At 34.5% G+C, this 23,986-nt stretch overlaps 1 protein-coding gene across 5 annotated transcripts in view; it reads right to left on the bottom strand.

The window, feature by feature from the left end:
- LOC150090404 (SLIT-ROBO Rho GTPase-activating protein 1-like) overlaps positions 1-23,986 on the bottom strand; it is a 240,856-nt gene that overhangs the window by 61,112 nt on the left and 155,758 nt on the right. For 4 of the 5 annotated variants that reach the window (XM_090389853.1, XM_090389857.1, XM_090389854.1 and 1 more), the window contains exons 2-6: positions 13,185-13,368; positions 9,626-9,791; positions 8,752-8,814; positions 8,336-8,494; positions 5,997-6,125 (exon numbers count right to left, since the gene is read on the bottom strand). In XM_090389853.1, the coding sequence (XP_090245979.1) occupies positions 5,997-6,125; positions 8,336-8,494; positions 8,752-8,814; positions 9,626-9,791; positions 13,185-13,368 (701 nt within the window). Of the gene's footprint in view, positions 1-5,996; positions 6,126-8,335; positions 8,495-8,751; positions 8,815-9,625; positions 9,792-13,184; positions 13,369-20,845; positions 20,943-23,986 lie in introns of those variants that run through there. The other variant, XM_090389856.1, reaches the window with a different exon arrangement.

Here is a 23,986-nt window from a genome sequence, read left to right as displayed (position 1 = left end):
ATAATCTTATTCTTCTTTGCTTTTTATTTGCATATGTATTAATCACTTAATTTATTAATTTTCCAATAGCTCATTCGGGCCCTCTAAGTTTATCTTCATGCACCTCTAAGTTTATCTTCATGCAATCTTCCAATATTACAGTAAAGATACATACATAATAAAAAGATTATAAAATGTATTGTTTCTACGCTGCGATCAAACTGTCTTGTTTGCAGTATACAAAGGAAGAATTAGCCACAAGTAGACTTACTGTGAAAAAAAACAAATAAAGGGAAACTGAAAACCATAAAGCGAAACTGCCAATTATTGAAATATAAGCTGCAGTAGACTCCCATTTCTGCCTAGACATCTTTCAGCCCTTCTCCTGAAAGCTGCAGGATACGTTCTAATTACAATAGCATCAGTCAGGAACCAATTCAGGCGAACCTATTCACGGCCTGCAATCAAGTTGTTGCCTTTTTACGATATATAAACAAAGAATTAGTCGCAAGTAGACCGTTTATGTGAAAATAAAGGGCACCTGAAAACCATAAAATGAAAATGCTGACACTTGAAATAGTGGCTTTTAGTTACAATTTGTGCAGCCAGAATTTTATTTCAAAATGCTAATATGATCTTGACATATCCTCATATCCTCTTTTATTTAGGTCATGTTATTTCTTCTGTTTGATGATACAGTATAACCTCCAGATATCAATTATACCGTAAATTTTTTAAAATGGAATTGACTGATTTTGAAATGTTCCCATTTAAAACTCAAATCACAAACGTTACAATTTTTCATGGTAATATGAATCTGCTGTACAATATATAGTTTAATAATTTCATTTAAATATTCATTAATAGAGCTGGCTTCTTTTTTCTTCACAATACATATCTATGTATTATTTTTCCAAGTTGACCGTACATATTCTAAAAAACAAGGCAAAATATCATAACAGTTCAGCTCAATTTTTATTATTTTGATTGCATAAAGAGAAATCTGGAAATAAAAAGAAAACTAAAAACATTATAACAAATGGGAAATTTAAAGAAATAAAATGCAGCTAATCCTTTCAACTGAATCCAAAAGAAAAGTTGTTTTTTTTTTATTGTTATTTCCTGTTTGGCAAGATAATAAGCATTAGTTCTTGCATCTCTATTGAATGACCATGACTTACAATCAGTACACAGGTTATTTTTTTATTTTATTTTTTTTTTTAATAATGACAATACCCTCAAAAAAACAAGTTTCCAATACAATTGGACTTCTGAATAATAACACTGCTGATAACTTTATATACGCCTGTTATTATAATTTAACTCAAGAACGAATAGTAGGTTGCTCTTTACTGCAAAACAGTTGAGGAAAAGGTAAAGAAAAAATATAAATATACATAAATAAGCACAAATCTTTTATTTTTAATATTTTCATATGCTACTGATTTAGATAAACTATTTTTAATGCATTTTATCACAATATATATAAACCAAGAACTGTCTTTTGTTGTAGTTATATATTACAATTACATTCTTAGTTTAGTATACCCAGAAAAATTACTGTCTCCTGCTTTGCACATATTTTGTTATGGTTTCTATATTTTTCTCTGTGATTTCCATACATTCTACTCTTTTTTTTGTTCAGTTTATTCATATTTAATAATTCATAAACTTTCTTAAATCTCAGGAAAGAATAAAAGACATTACTTTATGTGCTTTTATAAGTAGATTTTCTACAATGACATTTTAACAATTAGTCTTCTAACACAATATTTTATTTATTTTATTGCTGAGTCATGTATTTATTCATTAACTTTTTTTGATTACTTTTCAAATACATGTTATAAAACAACTTTTTAATGGATCAAGTCCAAAGACTAACATAAAGAATGTACTTTTTGTAATATAAAGATTTGACACCAAAAAAAAAAAAAAAATATATATATATATATATATATATATATAAAAAAAAAGCAAGTTTAGCTTTCTACTTCTCAGAATTCAAAAGAAGTTGTTTAATTTGGAGCCAGCATCTGATATGTCAAGCAAATTTCTGGCTGAAAAATAAGTGTAAAGTTACAAAGGCAATATACACATTTTAATATTCAAGCTACCGGTATTTGTTTTCTTGCATAGTAATATCTTATTTAATATGTTACTTGTCATAAGAAACTTCTCAGCATTTGGCAAATGCTGAGAAGTTTCTGGCAATACAAGCATTGCAAAAACAGGAACACACTATGACAGGGTAAGTGCTTAATACCACACATCAAATCTGCCACACTTTGGGGCTGGCAGGGTTCCAAGAAAATGGAAATAAATCAAAATAGCAGGATTATGTAAGGATGGTGTTAGAATACGTCTGTTGCACAGTACACTAATTTGTGCTTCAAGTGTCATGAAAGTCAGGGTTGTGAAAAGGTTTATTACTAACAAAAGTATAATTAGAACGGAAAGTGTATAATAAAGGATAAGACAATGATTTATTAAACCATGGTTTCATTCGATTAGCCTTCCACTTTCTGGTCCAGTAATGAAGAATGAAATAAATTTAGATAAGGAATCTTATTTCGTTTGAATTGTGTAGTAAAGACAATGCAATATAAAATCCATTTATACTGTAATGAATGAAAATATTATTTGTGAGTAAAAGATTATAATTAGGATTCAGAATTAGGATGAGGTTAATTAATTTTTAAATAGTATAACCAGTATCAGTACTTTAAATAGTATAACCAATATCAGTAAAAAACTTAATGTCAATTCACTTTCTAAAATATACAGTATGATTTAGAAAATTAGAACTTTGTATTTTTTTTTTCTTAATTTTTTTAATTTTTTTTTTTTAAGCAATAATAGGACTATAATATTGAAGGAGTGTAACTACTTTAAATCTGAAGATAGGATGAATAGGGGATAAAGAATTGATAAAGGAGATAAATGGTACAGAATACCACATAGAAGCAATGAATAACTGTAGGCAATTCAACTGAGAAATTAGCATGTCATGACTGTAAATTGTGTATTGTGAAGGCTAGTTTGTAGAATGAAAACCCAGAGCCCCAACTGAAAATGCCTAAAAAAAAAGGTCTCGTCATCAATGGGATTAAAACTCTGACCTTTTCAAATGAGTGGCACCGACAACGGTATCCTGCAATGAAAGTTGAAATGCACTGCTAAAAAGAGAGCAAATTTAGATATGTACTGAAAAATATTATAATTTCTGACAACAAAGAAATGGAATATCCATTCATTGATTATTCTAATATAATTGGAATAATAGTCTTTTTTTTTTTTTTAATGAACAAACTTAAAATTGCATACACAAAGTGATCAATCCCATGAATTACGTGTTGGCACAGAGAAAACTCTCAAAAAACCCAGGGTTACCACACACACACACACACACACACACACACACACACACACACACACACACACACACACACACAGCTATACAGAGAAATATAGTGGGCCAGTATATCAGAATGTTTTATAATGGGGAATTTTAACTTTCCAGATGTTGATGGGAATTTGTGGCTTCGTCACTCACACACTACCAAGACTTTTATAGATTTCTTGGTTGACTGTTTTCTACAGCAGCATGTTAGAGAAGCAACAAGAGGAAACAATACTCTTGATCTGGTTATCAACAGTGGTTCTACATGCATTAAGAATCTGCAGGTAAAAGACCCACTGGGTGGTAGCAATCAGTGTACTAATATGGAATTTAATTAAGGACATAACTATTATCAAGGGTAAAGGGAAAGGCTTTTACTTTCATAAGATTGACTACAGCGGTCTGACCGTTTTTAAAAATTCTATGCAGTGGTCCCAATTGATGTTATCAACAGCAAATTCTAAATGGGAAGCATTCAGGGAAGTAATCATAGAAGCTACTAGACTTTTCATACTAAAAAAAAAAAAAAATAATAATACTGTTCAAGGCTTAGACTTAAATGGATGTCATATGAGATACTGAAACAAGTAGCAGAATAAAAGTACATGGGATGCATTTAAATTATCAGGTGATTCAGAAGCCTATGGTAGATATAAATTAGTCAGTAATCAACACACAAAGGAGGTTAGGCAAGCTAAGGCAGATTATGAGACGTCTCTGGCAAAGAATGCAAATATTACCAGATAAATATGTTTATATTACCAGAAGGGAGGGATTGAATCACATTGGGCCACTTGATATCAATGGGTGATGATGATCCTGCTCAGATTGCTGACAAATTGAATAGGCATTTTGCATCTACATTTACACAAATTCTTTACGAGAGGAGATGTCAGAAGTTTATAAAACTCCAATGGAGATCTAGATGATTTTGTGATAACTGAAAGGAAAGTGAAGAGAAATTGTTGAAGCTAAACATAAAAATGCCACCTGGAGTGGATAGGATCCATCCAATCATATTAAAAGAGGTAGTAGCAAAGGAAGTTAGCAAGCCTTTAGCCATAATTTGAGAGAATCCTTGGATTCAGGACTGGAGATGTGCAAATGTATCCTCAATTCATAAAGGGGGATCAAAAGATGACATGAGTAATTACAGACCTGTTAGCTTAACATCTGTACCAGGAAAAATAACAGAGTCACTGGTTAAAGAAGTAATGCAGGACCACTGGACAGGAATATAATTATACAAATTTGTACTGCAGTCAGAGCATAGATTTGTTAAGGGGCAGTCTTGTCTAACCAATCTGATAAGTTATTTGATGCAATAACCAAGGAACTGGATGCAAAATATAATTTTAATATATACTTAAATTTCAAGAAGGCTTTTGATACTGTTACACATAACAGACTGCTGTATAAACTGGAGCAAGTTGGCATTAAGGGCAAGTTACTGCAATGGATAATGGTATGGTTAAGTGGAAGAAGGCAGAGAGTAGTTATCAACAGGCACTGCTCTTCATGGACTAATGTTGTCAGTGGAGTCCCCCACTGATAACATTAGTTTATGAAGTTCAGTGCTGGGCCCATTGTTGTTTTAAATATTTATTAATGATATTGATGAAGGTATATAAGGCTTAATGACAAAGTTTGCAAATGATAAAAAGATTGGTAGAGTGGTTAAAAAAAGTAATCAGGGTGAGCTACTGCACCAAGATCTAAGAAAATTAGGTCAATGGGCTGAGAAATGACAGTTAAAGTTTAACATTGACAAATGCAAGGTACTGCATATGGATAGCAGTAATCCCAGAGTAACTTATCAACAATGTGGTACTACACTCAGGGTAATGGAAAATGAAGAAGACCTGGGAATAATTGTACAGTCAGATACAAAATTATCTGAGCAGTGCAGAAACTATGCTAGCAGCAAAGGTAAGGAGATGATTATCCTTTTGTACAAGCCATGGTTAGGCCATATCTTGAGTACTGTATACAGGTCTCGAGGCCACACTTTAGGAAAGATGTAGGTATGCTGGAACAGGTGCAGAGAGATTGGTGGAGGGAACAAAAAAGGTGCTCCTACATAGAAAGGCTTTAGTTCTGCAAACTGCAGCTTCTGCAGACTATGCACCCATAGGGTGAGCTGATTGGGGCGTTTAAGGCTTTGAATGGATTGAGTAAGCTGAATGTGAATGGTATTCTTCCACTTGCTGAGATTACACACAAGAGGGAACACATAAATTTAAGGTGAGGAAGGATGGATACAGGATAGATGTGTGGAAGTTTGCCTTCAGTCAGTGGGTGGTTGATTGTTGGAATAGGCTTCTATCTGTTGTTGCAGAAGCGATGATTTGAATAAATTCAAGGAAGAACTAGGCAAATTCTTGGAGGATATGAACAGAAGTGTGTAGTTTTTTTTTTTTTTTTGCTGATGCTATACAAGCTTGTTTATTTGCATCATTTGCCACTATTACTACTACTTTTTTCTGCAAGTAAATGAATTAGGAAGTTCCAACTTGCTCTTTAAATAGCTAAGTAAAAATTCTCAGTCATCCTAAATATATAATAAAATGAATCTATACAATAACAAAAAAGCTATGTCCACTGAAAAACAACTTACATCAATGATATCCGAGAGATCATCTACAAAATACTTGTGAATGGCTGCATTAGCAGCATCCATGCACAGTAAATAATCATTGCGGGCTTTCAATGATTTCAACTTGGCATCACTGTACTTCGACTGTCTCTGAAAAAAAAAAAAAAAAAAAAAAAAAAAATATATATATATATATATATATATATATTAAATGAGGAAAGCACCATTATTAACAAAAAAAAAAAAAATACAGAAATAATTTACAGAATTGATACTTCTGAAAATAAAATTACATTAATACAGGAACTCCCCAACTTACGTAAGTGTTGTGTTCCATGGAACACTACGCAAGTCGGATTTTACGTAAGTCGGGGAATTTCCCCCATGCATCTGCAGCACTCCCAACTGTGCTCGCTGAATTGATTGAATCAAAAAAGAAATGTTAGACAAACATGTAAATAGAATTATTTATTGTATTTATTCAATTTTTTTTATCTCATGTGAAGGAAAAGTTACAAAAGCATGCAATTTAAAAAAATTTCAAAGTTATAAAAAAAAAAAGAGAAGAGAATGCCAATAACGTCAGTAAGTTTTACCTCTCGAGCATCATTGCTAGAATCAACGTCTTCAGATGATAAGTACGCTGTTGCAGAGGTTGAGGGCTATGGAGATTTAGAAGGGGTTGGCCACTCAACCTTACAAAAGAACATATTAATGGATGACTGGATGGTGGCTTTTTTCTTTTCATCATAGATTTCTTTGTAGCAAGCAAGCATATTGTTCATCCCTCTGTTAACTTTTAAGAATCATTCACTGCCAGGATCCATCTTCTCAAACCTCACCATTGCCAATGCAATTTCACGAAGTGCCAATGCCATCTCTCTGGTGATAACACATCTCGGTTCCTCATTTGGTTCATCTTGAGCTTCATCAGCATTTTATTCTTTCACTATCACTGCCTGCAAGTCAGTAAGTTCTTTAGATAATTCTTTCTCTTCTTCCTCTATTAACTCCTCCACATCTTTGGCATCAACCTCCAACTCAAGTAGCTCTGCAAAAATTTTGAATGCCTTGATTTTTACAATCAAGGTATTCAAAATTGATTCTTATAATGGGAACACATGATAACGATGAAAGGATAGTGCAATTTCCATTATAAATATGACCGTTTAGAGAGATAAATAGCTTTTAGAGAGATATAGCAAAATTTAACTTCCAACAAATTACAAAATAAAAAATAACAATGTGTTATTGGGTTCACATTATGATATTTTCACATACCTCCATTTATTCCTACGGGGTGCAAAATACGTTTCCACAATTTTTTTAAGTTTGCACCAGCCGGCAAAAACTTACATAAAGTTGAATTTCAGTAAGTCGGGTAGTTCCTGTACTAAAAATTATTACCATAGACACTTTAGTGCAAGCAGATTTTGGTGTCGGCTAGTTATTAATAACGCCTTAATATGTGTGAAAATACTGTGACAATTTTTTTAAAAATGGCCATCATAAGATTACACTTCCTCAAAATTTCAACTGTCAGTGTTCTAAAATTACTAATATAAGAAAATGAAATTTTAACTGTTGTTTCTAGTGTCCAACCACATGCTTTTGAATTTAAAATTTGAACTCAATTTTCAGCAGAAATCAAATAATTCAGTGAAAACAAAAGGAAGTAAATTCCTTTGTATAAAGATAAATCAAGTATGTGAAAAAACTGATTATTCCACAAAGTAGTACACAAAGCATGGCTTGAAAAATATCTCCAACAGCACAACGTACAATCTTAATAATCATATCTCAGAATATATTTCTTACTTATGCATAACATTTACCTACTTTTAATCCTATTTGACTTATGAAAATATTTTCACTAAATTTCCATGTTTCAGGAATAATACCAAGAGTTTTCAGATGAACCAGAATTTTGGGTTAGTCCAAGTATTCTGGCTCAGTATCTGTAAATTAATGACGATGAGAATAAATATCCATTGTTCTCAACATCATGCATTTGCACAGATCTTCTTCACTTTTAATTTGATTTCAAGGTTCAAATTTTCAAAATTAATGAAGACTTCTGTTTCTTCCTTACTACAGACATTCCAACAAAAATTAATGTACTTCCAACCCTAAAATTTTAAACCTATTTTGATAAGTATCTATGAAAATCTTATTTTTAATTCATTTCTTAAAGCTAATTTCTGCTTTGCAGGTAGTAAACTAAAAAAAAAAAAAAAAGATAATGTCAATTGAAACAGAAAAATAAAGAAAAATTTATACAGAAAATGAATAATTTTCTTATTTCTAATTTAATGACAAAGTACTTTTACAATCTAAAAATGTTTATTAATGACTCGTACCTTTTGAATTTCTTTCACAATAAGTCTGAACTTTTTAGCCCTTTCTAGCTTTTCTTTAGGAACTGTCTGCTCCAACTTGGATCTTTGTGCTTCAACATACCTCAATTTACTTTCCGCTTGCCTCTCTTCTGCATGATATGTATGGTATGTTTTCATTGTCTGTTTCAAATAAATATAGCCAAAAAATTAAAAATATATTTAAATAGTTTTTTTATGGAAATGGAATAGTCTTTCTTATAATTTTCCTTCTAAATGTAACTTAAAAGGCACAAAAACAAGAACAGAAATGAATTGCAATTCCTTATTATGTTTGAGTGAATTTTCTTTTTTTAGTAAAAGACTTATTAAAAAAAAACATTAATTTTTCTAATTTCATAAGTTATATAAATTTATGAACAAAGGAGTTATAAACTTACGGTGTGAAGTTCATGAAGTACTTTTAACAGTTCATCGTGACTTTCAATGCCAATTTCTCGACACTAGAAAGAGCACAAGAGGAAAGTATTTAATGCCTAAATAGAAAATCTAAAAGATAAATAAAATCAAATATACAAAAGAATATAAGAACTTTCAAGATTTCTATCAGATCAGCCAGATTTGTATCAACTGAAGATTAACTTTAAGAATTTTATTACTAATCACCAGAATATCAATAACAGCAAATTTTCTGAAAACTATTGAAAAAAATTCAGAGTCATCACACTATCTCTAAAGTAGATAGTCTATTCCATCACAATTGACAAAGGAGTCATAGGTACAGCCAGAAAGCAATGGGGGGGGGGGGGGGGATCAGTCAATCCACATGAAAAAAATAAATACTCGTATCATCTTATATACAAGTAATGTCTAATTTTCCCATAACTTTGTAGGATCCAGTCACATAAGATCCTCTGATTTAAAAAAAACAAATAAATAAAAATCTATGAAATTAAAAAGAAAACTACAACAAAGTTGATGTCTTTACTAGACAAACACAAGATCACAATTAAGGGATCTTGTGTTGTTTGTCTAGTTTGATAGATTTACCTTAATTAGAGGTTCCAATTGTCATTGCAAGCATCAGATCCTATTAGTTTCTCTGAGACCATCAATTATTGAAAATTAAGATGATGGTTATCAAGGGTACAGACTACCCTATTAACTACATTAAATTAAAATATAGGAAAGTCTTATATGGTTATGCTACCCATATTTTCCTATACTCATAACAGCTCAGGGATAAAAACATTGTTCTGCACATCAGCTTACAGGTTAAAAATGAAAATCAGTTAGAAAATATACTTTGCTTACCCTTTTATAAATACGCTGAACATCTTCAATAATTTGGTTAATTCGGTTGATTATGTTATTGGCATATATCTCACTGAGGACTGCATGGTCTCTGCTTTGTCTCCTTGTCGTAGCCACTAGATGCTGCCAACATGTATAGGATGAAAGAAGGTGCCACTGCTCCCTTCTAAAAAACGTAACCATAACAATTACCAAAATGATGAAACATAACTCTCAACAGATATGATAATATACATATATATTTTTTTTTTATTTTATGAAAATCCCAAACAGATATTTGTTGCCATTAGACTTAAGATTCTGAAGACTAATTTTCAGGAAATACATATGAAGGAAGGTTGTTCCAGAAAACAGCAGTTGAATGAATAAATGAGGAAGATGAAAAGTTAGCATTAGCATTAGTAGAGGCATTTGATGCAAGAAAGCAAGCTTATGCAGCATCAGCCAAAAAAAAAAAAAAAAAAAATCCACTTCCACTTCACCCCTCTGTTCATTCAAAATACCTGTCCAGCTGAGCCTTAAACTTATTTAGGCTATCAACCTCCACCACAACGGATGGAAGTCTGTTCCGCCAACCAACCGCCCGCTGGCTAAAGGCAAATTTCCGCACGTCTATCCTACATCTGTCTTTCCTCAATTTGAATTTATGCCCTCTCAGGTGATTTTTCTGAGCTAGAGGAAGAATCCCATCAGCATTGAGCATGCTTAAACCATTCAAGGCTTTATACACCTCTATCAGATCACCTCGCTAGTGCCTAGTCTCCAGACATTGTAATTTGCAAAACTTAAGACTTTCTTCGTAAGAGCACCCCTTTGTTCCATTCACTTATCTTGTTGCCCTTCTCTGTACTCGTTCCAGCAGCTCTACATCCTTCTTGAAATGAGGCCTCCAGACCTGTATACAGTACTCTAGGTGTGGCCTGACCATTGCCTTATACAATGGAATAATCACCTCTTTATCCCTGCTGGAAAAATTCCTGTATATCATTGACAATACTCCATGAGCTACTCTTGCAGCTTGAAGTTGAACTCTTGAAGTTGGTTCTGTGAGTTTGAAAATGGACAGTAAATGGATGTTGGCTGGTGCCGGCACGTGTTTGGACTGTTTTGAAAGAGAGAGTGGGAATTATAGAAGCCAATTCAGAAGAATTGTGCCCATAGAAGTGTCTGTAGACAAGGCATACAACAGAACGTCTCTGAGACAGATAGTGGACAGACTCTGTTAGAGATGAGTCATTAATTATTCTAACTAATCTAATTCTGAAAGGAATCTAGAAGCCTGAGAGAAGTTTTGGGGGCACCACCCCAGATGTGGGAACAATATTCCATGGCAGGGCGGATTTGCGATTTATACAGAGTGAGCAGCTGTTTGGAAGAAAAGTAACGCCGAGAGCGAAAGAGAAAACCAAGTTTTTTAGATGCGGAGGAAGCAATATTTGTAATGTACTTGTGCCAAGAGAGATTAGAAGTCAGGGTAATCCCCAAAAGAGATATCATTTTGCCTAGAAATCGGAGTGTCACTAAAGATAAGCATAGTAGAAGAAGAATCCTTTTTGCGAGATATAAGACAAGACTGAGTTTTAGAAGGGTTGAAATCAACTAAGTTGTCTTTGTCCCACTAGAGAATTACCTGAAGATCGGCATTTAAGGAATTGGTAGCAGATTTTCGAGAAGTTGAAGCTGATTGAGCAGGACAAGGTTTCTCAAAATGGAAAGTGGAATGCAATGTGCTATCATCGGCAAAACTATGGATAGGATTTCCAGTCAATGGAAGAAGGTCATTAATATACAAGAGGAAAAGAGTGGGGGAAAGAACTGAACCTTGGGGGACACCTGCATTAGTGGAGAAGTTAGAAGAGAGAGAGCCATCTACCATCACCCTCAGTGAGAGGTCAGAGAAAAAACTGGATAACCAATTACAAAAAAAAGTTGGCAAACCATAAGATGGAAGCTTGTTTAGAAGACCTATATGCCAAACACGATTGAAAGCCTTTGAGATATCAAGAGCAACTGCTTATGTTTCACCGAACTTTTCCATTGAGTTTGTCCATAAATGGGTAATAAAAGCCAGAATATCACCAGTGGATTGACACTGATGGAATCCATACTGGCAATCGTTAATCAGATGGAAGGTTTCTAGATAGTTTAAGAATTGGTAGTTAATTGATTTCTCCATTGCTTTAGAAAGAGTAGAAGTAATTGCAATGGGACAATAATTGGATGGAAGGGATTTGTCACCCTTTTAAGGAACTAGCTGGATATGAGCAAATTTCCAAGCAGAAGAAAAAACACCGTTGGAATAAGAAAGTGAAAAAATGCGTCAAAGAACAGGAGTAAGTTCAGGAGCGCAGGTTTTGAGAACAAGTGGAGAAATACCATCAGGACCTGGAGCTTTCTTAGCATCAAGATTTGTCGAAATCCTTCTGACATAAGACCACAGGAGGCATTGAATGGAACATGTTGAATGGCGGGAGGTGTTTACCGAGATCCTTCATACACAAACTGGAAGAAAAATGGGATGCTAGCAGGTCAGCTTTATCCTTGACTGAAGTGACAATAGAACCATCTGGTTTTGATAGCAGTGGGAGCAGAGATGGGTAAAAGTTGTGGCCAATAGCTTTGGCAGAAGACCAGAATGCTCGATTACCATTAGGGCAAGAAGCAAGTTTTCTACTCTTAGCCTGTTAAAAATCTAGTTTGGACTGATTGATAACTGCTTTACAATTGTTGCAAACTCTGGTGTAGGCAGAAAATGAAACTGAAGAACTGGAAACAAGCCAATTACAATATGCAACATTCTGTTCCTGAATGGCCTTAGCACATTTATTGGAAAACCACGATTTAGATAAAGGACAAGATTTTAAAGTGGAGTGTGGGATAAAGGATTCCATTCCTGCAAGAATAATTTCACTGACAAGATCTGAGCAAACATTGACATCAGGAGTTTTGAAACAGTAATCTGACCAAAGAAAAGAAATCTCACAGGTCATCCCATTCTGCATTCTTGTAATGCCAAACAACAAGAGGTTGGGAATAGCCATGAGATAAAGGCTCCATTGGAGAAGAGACAATCACCAAGTTTTGATCTGAGGTGCCTAATCGACCACTCACTTTGACCGTGTACTTAGAAGGGTTGTTTGTGAGAAAAAGATCAAGGGTGTTGGCTATATGGTTAGGATTGTCTGGTATTCTGGTAGGTAAATGAACAATCTGTGCAAGGCCATTAGTAACTGCAAAAGCCTCAGCATCTCGAACAGCTGGATCCGTGTGACTAGAAAATGGAAGCCAGCTGGAGTTGTGAACATTAAAATCACCTCACTATTAGGAAAGTTGGACTGGAGAAAGTCAAATTGCAAAGAGAGGAAGTCAAAGAGTTCGAAGTAATTAGTGCAGTTTGGAGAATGGTAGAGCCAACAGATGAATTTGACAGAATGAGGTAGAGAGATTTTAAGCCAGAGGAGATTCCAAATTACCAAAGTCTCTGGCATGGAATATCAGAACGGATATAACTTTAAATGTACCTGAAAAACAAAATACTGAACATAATATAATTACTCACTTTTGTTTTTCAGCTTTATGGCGAAACAGGAGACTCTTCGACAACTTTTCTAAGGAACGTGAATATTCAAGTTCCACTTCTGCTCTTCTCCGAAAAAAATCCTGGATTTCTCCTACCAGGGTTACCTGGGTTTCCATACGAATATCCAGGCATTTTAGCTGCTCATTCAACTGCTGGCGAATATCTGAAATTAAAAAAACAAAAATTAATAAAATAATCAAAAATTAAATTGAGTTATTAAGACACCTGTACTGTATTACACTCACTAACAAAGCTAATATGAAACCAAGATCTTATATCTGAGATCCTATCTAAAATTGTTGATCAAATCTTATTTCCTAAATTGAACCTAGCTTTTACATGAATGTGATTTCTGAAATTTCCTTAGCTCATAAGTGTAAACTTTCTTAATGAAATAGTGCAGTTAACATAAGATTTTTTATGTTTAAAACAATCTAAAAAAGAAAGAGTAAGACTCAGAACAATAAAATGCTCACAATAAATTTTAGGATGTGTATGGTGCTGTTGGTTATGTATAAAAAATTTTTTGAAAGTCACCACTAAGTGAACAGGATGGTTTTAGAGTGCAAAAGAGCAGGATAGAGAGAGAGAGGGGAAAAAAAAAAACTCCACGTACATTCTTAAAGTTAAGATAAACACTAAAAATATAAAATATAAATTTTTATGTCTTTCTAATGTTGATTCATATAAGGCACTATAGTAAGTTCAATGCTGATGGCATTCTTCCTCTTGATCGGACTATACACATGGGAAGGGGAATGAATCCAAATTGAGGAGAGATGGTTGAAGGATAGATGTGATATTTACCCTCAGCAAGCAGATGGTTGAATTTTGTAACAAACTTTCATCTGGTGTTGTGAAAGTGGGCAGTTTGAATAATTCAAGGAAGAACTGGATAAATTATTGGAAGGGTGGACAAGCAATGTGAGGGTTTTTTTTTTTTTTTTTGGCTGATACTTTATAAGCTTGCTTCCTTGCATCATATGCCAGTAATAATACTAACAATAATATACAATTAAACAATCATAATTAAAACATACTTTACTACAGAGAACGGAGATATTTAACAAAAACTTTGCACTTCACAGGTCGGAATATTATATGTTTATAACCCCTTCCCAACCTTGGGGACATCTTCAATACAAAGTTAAATTAGAGATATATACAAAAGATATTTCAAATAAATAAATTTACAAATAATGCAGGATCATCTAGACAAGATTGCAGTTATAGTTCAGACACAGCATGGGTTTATTAAGGGAAATCTTGTCTGACTAATTTGATTGTATACTACGATGGGGTCACAAAGGAACTGGATGCAAAAAATAATTTTGATATTGATACTTGGATTTCAGGAAAGCTATTCACACTGTTGGCACATAAAAGACCGCTGTACAAATGGGAGCAGCGTGGCATTAAGGGCAAGTTGCTGCTATGGATAAAGGGATGGTTGAGTGGGAGAAGACAGAGTGGTAATCAATGGACATTGCTCTTAGTGGACCAGTGTTATTAGTGGAGTTCCCCAGGAATCTGTGTTGTCCATTGTAGCGTTCTATATTTATCAATGATATTGATGAAGACATATCAGACTTAATGTCCAAGTTTGCAAATGATACAAAGGTTGGCAGGGTTGTTAATGACAGTATGCTACTTCAATAGCATCTAGAAAAGACAGGCAGAAGCACTGAGAAGTGGCAACTGAAGTGTAACATTGACAAATACAAATTACTGCATATGGGTAGCAGTAATTTTTTTTTTTGGCTGGTGCAGCATAAGCCTTAGGCTTCCTTGCACCATATGGCCATTACTAATACTAATCCCAAAGTAACTTATCAACTGTGTGATACTACACTCAGGGTAGTGATAAATGACAAAGACCTGGGAGTAACAGTGCAGTCAGATATGAAGTTCTGAGTAGTGCAGACAGGCTGCCAGAGCAGGTCTTGGGATCTTGTCAATGATATACAGGAATTTTGCTAGCAGGGATAAGGATCACCTTGAAGATACCTAGTCTCCAGATGCTGTAATTTGTAGAACTTAAGCCTTTCTTGGTAACAGCAACCCTTTGTTCCATTCACCAATCTCATTGCAGTTCTCTTTACTCATTCCAGCAGCTCTACATTCTTCCTAAAATGAAGCCTCCAGACCAGTATGCAATACATAAGGTGTGGCCTAACCATTGCCTTATACCAGGGGATAATCACCTCCTTATCCCTGCTAGCAAAATTCCTGTATATCATTGACAAGACACCACGAACTACTCTTGCAGCCTCTCTGCACTGCTCAGAAAACATAACTGATTGCACAATTATCCCCAGGCCTTTTTCATTCTCCATTGCCCTGAGTGTAGTGGAGAATGAAATAACGTACCAACCCAAAGTTGGTACGTTATTGTGGGGTTACTGCTACCCATATTCAGTACTTTACATTTGTCAATGTCAAACTTCAGTTTCCACCTCTCAGCCCATCTGCTCAACTTTTCTAGATCCTGTTGGAGTAGTGTACTGTCATTAACAACCGTGCCAACCTTCATATCGTCTGCAAACTTGGACATTAACCCTGATATACCTTTGTCAATGTGATTGATATATACCACTACTAATGCTAATTATATACAGCCTTAGAACTTGAACTGGTGACAGTAATGACCACAGTGGATATTCAGTGGATACTCTCCATAGAGTATCCACTGAATACCCACAAGAAATTATGACAACAAGCATTCTGATAGTTCATCAACCAAATTTCACTAATTCTTGACAGGAGCCTACAAAGATCTAAGGTAGTTACTACAGCTGTTATACTGCTATACATATACAATTCAGAATCTGGGCAGTTCAAAATAGAAAGGGAGAGGATTCGCTGAATGTGATACACCCTACCCCCAACACAGAACCAAGTACCCTAGGTTTTTTTTTTTTAAATGGTTATGACATAAAAATAACAAAAGAAAGGAGCCCTAAAACCAATCATGCACCCAAGTTCCAGTGTATCACTGCTCAGCCCTGCAGAACCCAAAATCTTAACTACAGAATGGCAGGGGGAAAAAAAAAAATTGTGTTTACATATGAGGGCATATCATTAAGCAGAGTCTCCAATATTTCATTTTCAAGAGTTATAAAAAATAAAAAGGAAATTATGCACAGTTATAAGGGACATGTAGTCTATTTCTCAACATGAACATTAAAATTAAGATGTATAAGGTTTTTAAAAGAGTTAAGTAAACTAAATATTGATGATATCTTTAATCTTTCTCAAACAATACACAACAAGGGGAGAAACTTTAGATTTAAAAAGAGTGATTGCAGAACAGATGTACAAAAATCTTAATTCAGCCAGAGAGTAATTGATTGTTAGAATAAACTTCTGCTTACTGCTGTGGAAGTGAGTAGTTTTAATAAATTTAATAATAAAGACTGTTTGGGCAACTATTAGAAAGAATGGGTAAATGAAGTGGGTAACATTTTATTTATTGATTTTTTCGGTTGATGTTGTGTAAGCTTTCCTCTCTTGCATAATTTTGACAATACTAATACGTATTTATTTTGTGTACATATTTTTGTGATTATTATTGATTGATTGACCATTTCTAATACATCCCTATACAATTATATCCAAAAAGATGGCAATCCAACTAGATTCATCTAATTCATCAACATTCTATAAATGTTCAAACTTATAATATTCTATACCACATCTAATTTGTTTTGTTTTTTTTAATTAGCAACACAGAGATTTCACTTTCCAATTTTCCCTTATATTTTGAAGTTATAGCTGCAACATGCAGCTTCATTTTTCATCTAATTTGAAAATTTTAATTTACAATGCTTGAAGATGGTAAAAGTAAAGTAAAGTGCAGCCATAATCAACCCACTGCAGGATGGAAGCCTCCTCAACAATTCATGCTGAGGGAAATGGACCATAATCTGCCACGCTGGTCCAGTGCGGGTTGGCAGATCGACCGTGTTCAGCAGTCAGGGGCTTGAACCCCGGTCTACTCAAAGAGCGTATGCTACTGCACTCCTGCTCCTGACCACTCGGCTATGGAGCTGAAACCTTAACTTTGAATTACATGCCACCCCAGTCTCACTGTGTTTTATATGTATGGGTGAAATTTACAAAATAGACCATTTGGATGAATTTGCTAGAATTCATACTACTGGGTGATAGTTTTAATAGTAAATGTGAACTGTTATTTTTGAGTGAAATCACAGGAATATCCATCTATTAGTATGCATCTAAGTGCATTCTGTAACATGCAAATGAAGTGGATGGTACTGGCTTTTTTCAATCATTCTTATGAATACATCATCAGTTCTGTTTAAAATTGCCAACAACTCAGCACGATTGTTTACATAAAATCGCATACAGTCCTGGAACATTTTTCATGTTACTTCAGCAAAGGGCAAGTGACAAGCATTATGTTGCTTGTCACAGAGAAGTTGCCTAAAGATCTCCTAATAAACAATTTCCAAAATCATTAAAAAATGATGAGAATTTGTGACAATTAAAAACAAGAAACACAAGAGAAAAAGGAAAGTTCTGCCAGATGAGATTTTAGAAAACATGAGGGCAACAATGCCACCTTCCAATACTATAGAACAGTAGATGAGATCAATTTTGTACACAGTACTGTTTCAATTTATTGTATTCAAATTAAAGACAAATACCACTATCCATAATCTGTATAAGTTGTTAATATCTTTTTAAATTGCATGGCATCACCTGAACATATTAATCCTTATACATTTAAAAAACTGAGACACTGCCAACAGCTGACAGGTGTCCTCTATAATGTATTTTGTCTACATGAACAATTGAGCAGTGTATGGAAGTAAAATTTCCATGTAAACACAAACTGTTATGTGCCATTAACCCTCTAGAGCTAGACTGGGTTTACCCCACATAGTAAAAATACTATAGGATTGCAAGGAGGATTCAAAATGGGAAGCATTCAAAGAATTAATCTTGGAAGCTACTAGGCTTTTCATACCAACTAAGAAATATTGTTCAAGATTTAGGCCTAAATGGATGTCAGATGAACTAATTAGATATGTGACAGAAGAAAAATGCATGGGATACATATAAATTAATATGTGACACAGAAGCCTATGATAGATATAAGCTGGTCTGTAACCAAGTTACAAAGGCGGTTAGGCAGGCAAAGGCAGATTACAAGAACTCTTTGGCAAAGGATGCAAAGAGTTCTTTACTTATGTAAACTCTAGAAGGAAGGGGATGAATCAGGTTGGTCCACTTGATATCGATGGTTCAACTGTTGATGATCCTGCTCAGGTAGTTAACAAACTAAATGAATATTTTGCATCGACATTCACACATGAGGAGTTATTCAGGGAGGGGAATGCCAGAGGTGTATTCAACTCTGGCAGTAAGCCAGATAATCTTGTAATAACTGAGAGTAAAGTGGAGGAGAAATTGTTGAAGATAAACACAAGAAAGGCACCTGTGGTGGATGAAATCTATCCAGTTATATTAAAGGAGGTGGCAAAGGAAGTAAGCAAGCCCTTAACCATAATTATATCAGAACCACTGATTTAAACACATTTGCTGCAAAGGAATTTAAATTTTGAATTAGACATTTTTTAAAGATGAAGCATGGTTTCACTTCTTTGGATATGCCAAATACATGATGACAGTGTGATCTCCACATTTTTAGTACTTTAGAACTGGAAAGTTGCTGGAGAGGCCTTCATCCTGCAGTGGATTGAAAATGGCTGATGATGATGACCATGCACAGGTTGAAAATTGAGATGGTGAAAGAAGATACTTGTTGACATTATGCTTTGAATTTGTGGAGATTTTAATTTTCATGAAATATGTATGAAGGGAGATTGCTGCATAAAATGGAAGTTGAAGGAATAAATGAGGAAGAAAAAAAACCTGAGTTTGAAGTTGGACAGTAAAAGTATGCTGAATGGTTGTGGCACATGCTTGGACTGGTTTGAAAGAGAGGGGGAATTACATAAGCCAATTCTTCAGAAGAACAGTGCCCATGGAAGTATCTATAGAAAAGGCATGCAACAGAAACAGAATGGAGCCAGCAGGTAGTTAATCGCTGGAACAAACTTGCATCTGCCATTGTGGAAGCTGATAGCTTAAATAAATTCAAGGAAGAACTGCACAAACTTTTGGAGCATTTAGAGGATGTGTGAAATGGAATTTTTTTTTTTGGCTGATACTGTACAAGCTTGCTTTCTTGCATCATATGCCTCTGCTAATGCCAATAACTAATCTAACTTAAGAAATGATCAACCATATATAAGCTCAGTTTTCTCTTCCACATAAACATCAACTATAAAATTGGATTAAATAAAACCAAAAGTTTATAAACATAAGGCATCTTCCCGTCCCCGTTCAGAAGCATGTTACTAACACAGAAGCGTACTTCATTTTAGCGTGAACAACAATGGGATATTTTATTTATTGAATGAATTCTCCAGTTGGAGAATTAATTACTATTAGCCATATGTGCAAGGAAGCCTGAGGCTTATGCTGCACCAGCCAAAAAAAAAAAAAAAAATTCTTGAGTTACCCTGAGAGAGAGAGAGAGAGAGAGAGAAGTAGAAAGGAATCACCAAGAAAGAGAAAATTTGATATCCAGCTCAGGACCCTGGGTGTGCCAAGCCCATACTCACCAGATGTGAGCCCCTGGGAACATTGGGTGAGAGAGATAGACTTTATCCCACTTTCCTTGGACTGAGCACTGGTCAAACATCTCCATAGTGGTCAGCTGTAATGAACATCCTATAACATTTGTGGCTGCGAGGCTGTAAACTCATTTGACCATCTTACCATCCGGAAGTGTAAACACAAAATTTATACAGTAGTTGTAAATTTTTTTGTTGTTGTCTACTTGGAATATTTACACGTAAAAATATATTAAACTTTGATTCTCATTAGCCAGTCGAATAAAGGGACGTCTAAATTTGAAAGCAACCATAAATATAATATACATCTTAAGTTCATTCAGTTCTTAATTGTCACCAGCGAAGCTGACTTTCCAACGCGTACGTAATTTAGGACAGACCTCCCTCAAAGGGACTCTAAGCTTCAAAACAGCAAAGATATCCCAATATTTACAGCTGCAAAATTTTATTTACGTATATGATGGTTATTTATAATTTATTTATAATGGTAAGCGAATTAACCTTAAAACATTTAGCACAATTCTTGTATTAAAATATTATTTTTCAGACAACGTAACAGTAAAATTACTAAGACATTGTAAACGAAATAAATTAATGGTAAAAAATATATATTTATTTATTTATTTTATTTAAGTTCATAATATTCAATCTTATAAATCAAAAACAGTTTCGGAATTCTGGTTTACTTTTGGGCTGTGGCCATAAAAATCTATCAATGCTTAGCCACCGCAAATTACTCAGCATGACTACCTTAAAAGTAAAATGTTTAGCCAAATTAATTATAAAAACAATGATTAAATTGAGTATCAGCAAATTAGAAATGCACTGTGCCAATTAAAATAATAACAAACAACATTTGTTTACTAATCAGCCTGAAAATCTTCCCAAAATAATAAGTGCTATTGTTTAAATTCAAATCATCCAACGTCTAATGTACAGTTGGTTCTATATTTAAAAAATAAAATAAAGTACCTCTTTCAAATCGACTCCATTTCGAATATGTTGGGCCGACCATCTTACAAGACAAGAACGAAACGTCTTACGATTACATGACAACTCTCTTTCTTACCAACACGCACGTGGATGTTGGATGAAGGAGGTCGATAAATCTCGCGCAGTTTTACGTCATTTCCGACCGTAACTAACGCGTCTCGTTGAAACAATTGCAGTTCAACGATTCAACCAGCAACAGGAGTGTGCTGCATTTTGGCACCATACTTATAAAATAAAAAAAAAAGTGAAACTAAAATATAAAAACTTTTTATTATTTAAATATCTCGGTGTGAATTTTATCTCTACCATGGAATGCTGTAATTTATTTCTAGATGACGAACGAAGTCTAATAATAGCAACCGCTCTGAAATACCGATCATTTTATATTTGTTTTTACAAGTTTTTTAAAATTCAAACCGAAAAGAAAGTTGGAAAAAGTAATCTCTTGCTACTTATGATTAGATAGATGATTCTTCAAACTGACCATTTCTTATACATTTATTTATTTTCCAGGTCATCTCAACTCTAAACATGGAAGTGTTGGATGGGGGGGGGGGGAGTGCCCAAATAAACGACAAATTAAGTTGTATTTTATTTTAGCATAGGCACATGATGCAAAAAAGCAAGTTTATATAGCATCAGCCAAAAAGGAAAAAACCTTCCCGTTTCACCCATCCATTCACTCCAAAATTTTCTTTAGTTCATCCTTGAATTTATTTAAGCTGTCAACTTCTACAACTACAGATGGAAGCTGAAGTTTGTTCCAGCAATTAACCACCCGCTGGCTAAAGACAAATTTCCGGACATTATTCTACATGTGACTTTCCTCAATTTCGATTTATGCCCCCTTAGGTTCGTAATCTGAACAAATGGAAGAATCCCATCAGAATTCAGCGTGCTCAACCCATTCAAGGCTTTATACACCTCAATCAGATCACCTCGCAGGTGCCTAGTCTCCAGCCGCTGCATTTTTTGCAGAACTTAAGCCTCTCTTGGTAAGAGGATCCCTTCATTCTCCTCACCAATCTTGTTGCCCTTCTCTGTACACGTACAGAGAAGGCCTCAGAGGGTACAACGTACCTGCTGACCCTACCCTGGCTACGCCACTGTTCCACTCATTAATCTCCTTGCCCTTCTCTGTACTCGTTCTAGTAGCTCAACATCTTTCCTGAAATTAGGCCTCCAGACCTGTATGCAGTAGTCAAGGTGTGGCGTGACCATTGCCTGATACCGAGGGATAATCACCTCCTTATCCCTGCTAGCAAAATTTCTATATATCATTGACAAAACCCCATGAGCTAGTCTTGCAGCCTGTATGCACTGAGTTTGATCCATATTTGTAAATAATAAAAAATAAAAATAATAATTAATGAATAAATACTGATAACTGTTAAACAAAAATTAAATATAAAAATATTTTTATTTATTTTTTTTAATATTTAAAATCTTCTCCTTCTGGCATCATAATCCAGGGTGAGTCTTAGCCTTCTCGACGATGTTCCACCAATAAGCCCTCCCAGAAGTCAAAACTTCTGGAACTTCTTATTCTCATTGTCTTTAAGACCTTTTCAACGTCATCCATCCATCTTTTTCGTGGCTTTCCTCTCGCCCTCCTACCTGTAGGTTTCCGTTTCATTATACTCTTACATTTAAATGTTTAAATATAATATTTAAAGTTCGTCACCCTCGGGTACAGAAAGGTGCTGGATTTTAGAAATTTCAATGAATGTGCTTTAGTCTAGTAACTAAACTGATTTCAATCTGTAAACGTTTATAGTGACTAACTAAATAGTAGTTAGCGGTTAAAAATGTAAATAACAGTAGGATATAAACAAAACAGCAAATGTTGTCATGTACTGCAATATCAATTTTAACTGCATCCATAGTACAGTATCAGATAGAATATCAATGAATATGCTTAAAAGGGGGGAAAAAATCCCTCAATACTTTCGCACTGAAGAATAAAAATAAAAAAAAGAATTATTTTTCCTAAGGAATACAGTATATTCCTTAATAATGATAATGAGGTTATTATAATCAATTTACATGCTATTTTGTTTGCTAAGTTTCATTTCTTCATTACAACTTTCTTCTAAAGTAAAGAACTGATTAACGGTTGCTTAAATTTCTCATTATATTTCCCCTTCCCTCCACCCTTTTTTTTTTTTTTATCTGTACACAAATGTAGCATGACCAGCGACACAGCTGTAGTTTGTAAAAGCAATTTGCACTATATAAGAGATAGCACTAAAAGACAAACTCTTAGAATTTCTGCTTTATAAGAGCAATTATAAGAGGCCTATCTTTTTCTTTCGTCTATTTTTGCAGCAGTGGTACTTAAAAACTGCATAGATAATGCAACTGTCTTAATTCTCACACCTTAACAAACTAGCCTGTGCAACGCGTTGGTATTGCATTATTTTCGAACAGATGGTCTTACAAAAAAGGTCAATTGAACATGTTTAAAAGATGAGACAGTGCTATGACAGCCTGTTTCAGGACTCAGGGTCACTCATCAAATAGCAGGTGGCTTCTAGTAACCAGATGCAGATAAAACAGTTGTAAAGAAGTTATTCAATGTGGGCTACCATGCGATATACGAAATCAGAGCTTTAACAGATAGCCAAAGCCAACTGTTTTCTCATTATAGACCACCTATTTGATGAGGGACCAGTTAGTCCTGAAACAGGCTATCATAGCACTATCTCATCTTTTAATCATGTCCAATTAACCTTTTTACAAGGACATCTGTTTGCGGTAGTGCAATACCAGGACAACTCGTTGCAAAGACAACTTTGTTCTGTTGTGAGAATCAAGTTCTCTACATCATCTAATCAATTTAAATCCTAAAACAGATGAAACGACAAGCCAGTCCTGCAAAAAACCTATAACAAGAGAAATATCTTCCTTTTCTAATAAACTTCTGGCATCCCCTTGGTAAGACTTCTCATTATATGACTTTGTGATAACTGAGAGGAGAGTGGGGGAGAAATTGTTGAAGATGGACATAAAAGAGGCACCTGGGGTGGATGGAATCTATCCCATTATATTACGGGAAGCAGTAAAGGAGATAAGCAAATCCTTAGCCATAATTATGAGAGCATCCTTGGATTCAAGGGA

Source organism: Mastigoproctus giganteus, chromosome 2 (assembly GCF_048544385.1).
Source record: "Mastigoproctus giganteus isolate SK-2022 chromosome 2, ASM4854438v1, whole genome shotgun sequence".
NCBI classification, from domain to species: domain Eukaryota; kingdom Metazoa; phylum Arthropoda; class Arachnida; order Uropygi; family Thelyphonidae; genus Mastigoproctus; species Mastigoproctus giganteus.
Note: the sequence above shows the minus strand (reverse complement) of the source record. Positions and strands in the feature narration are given on the sequence as shown.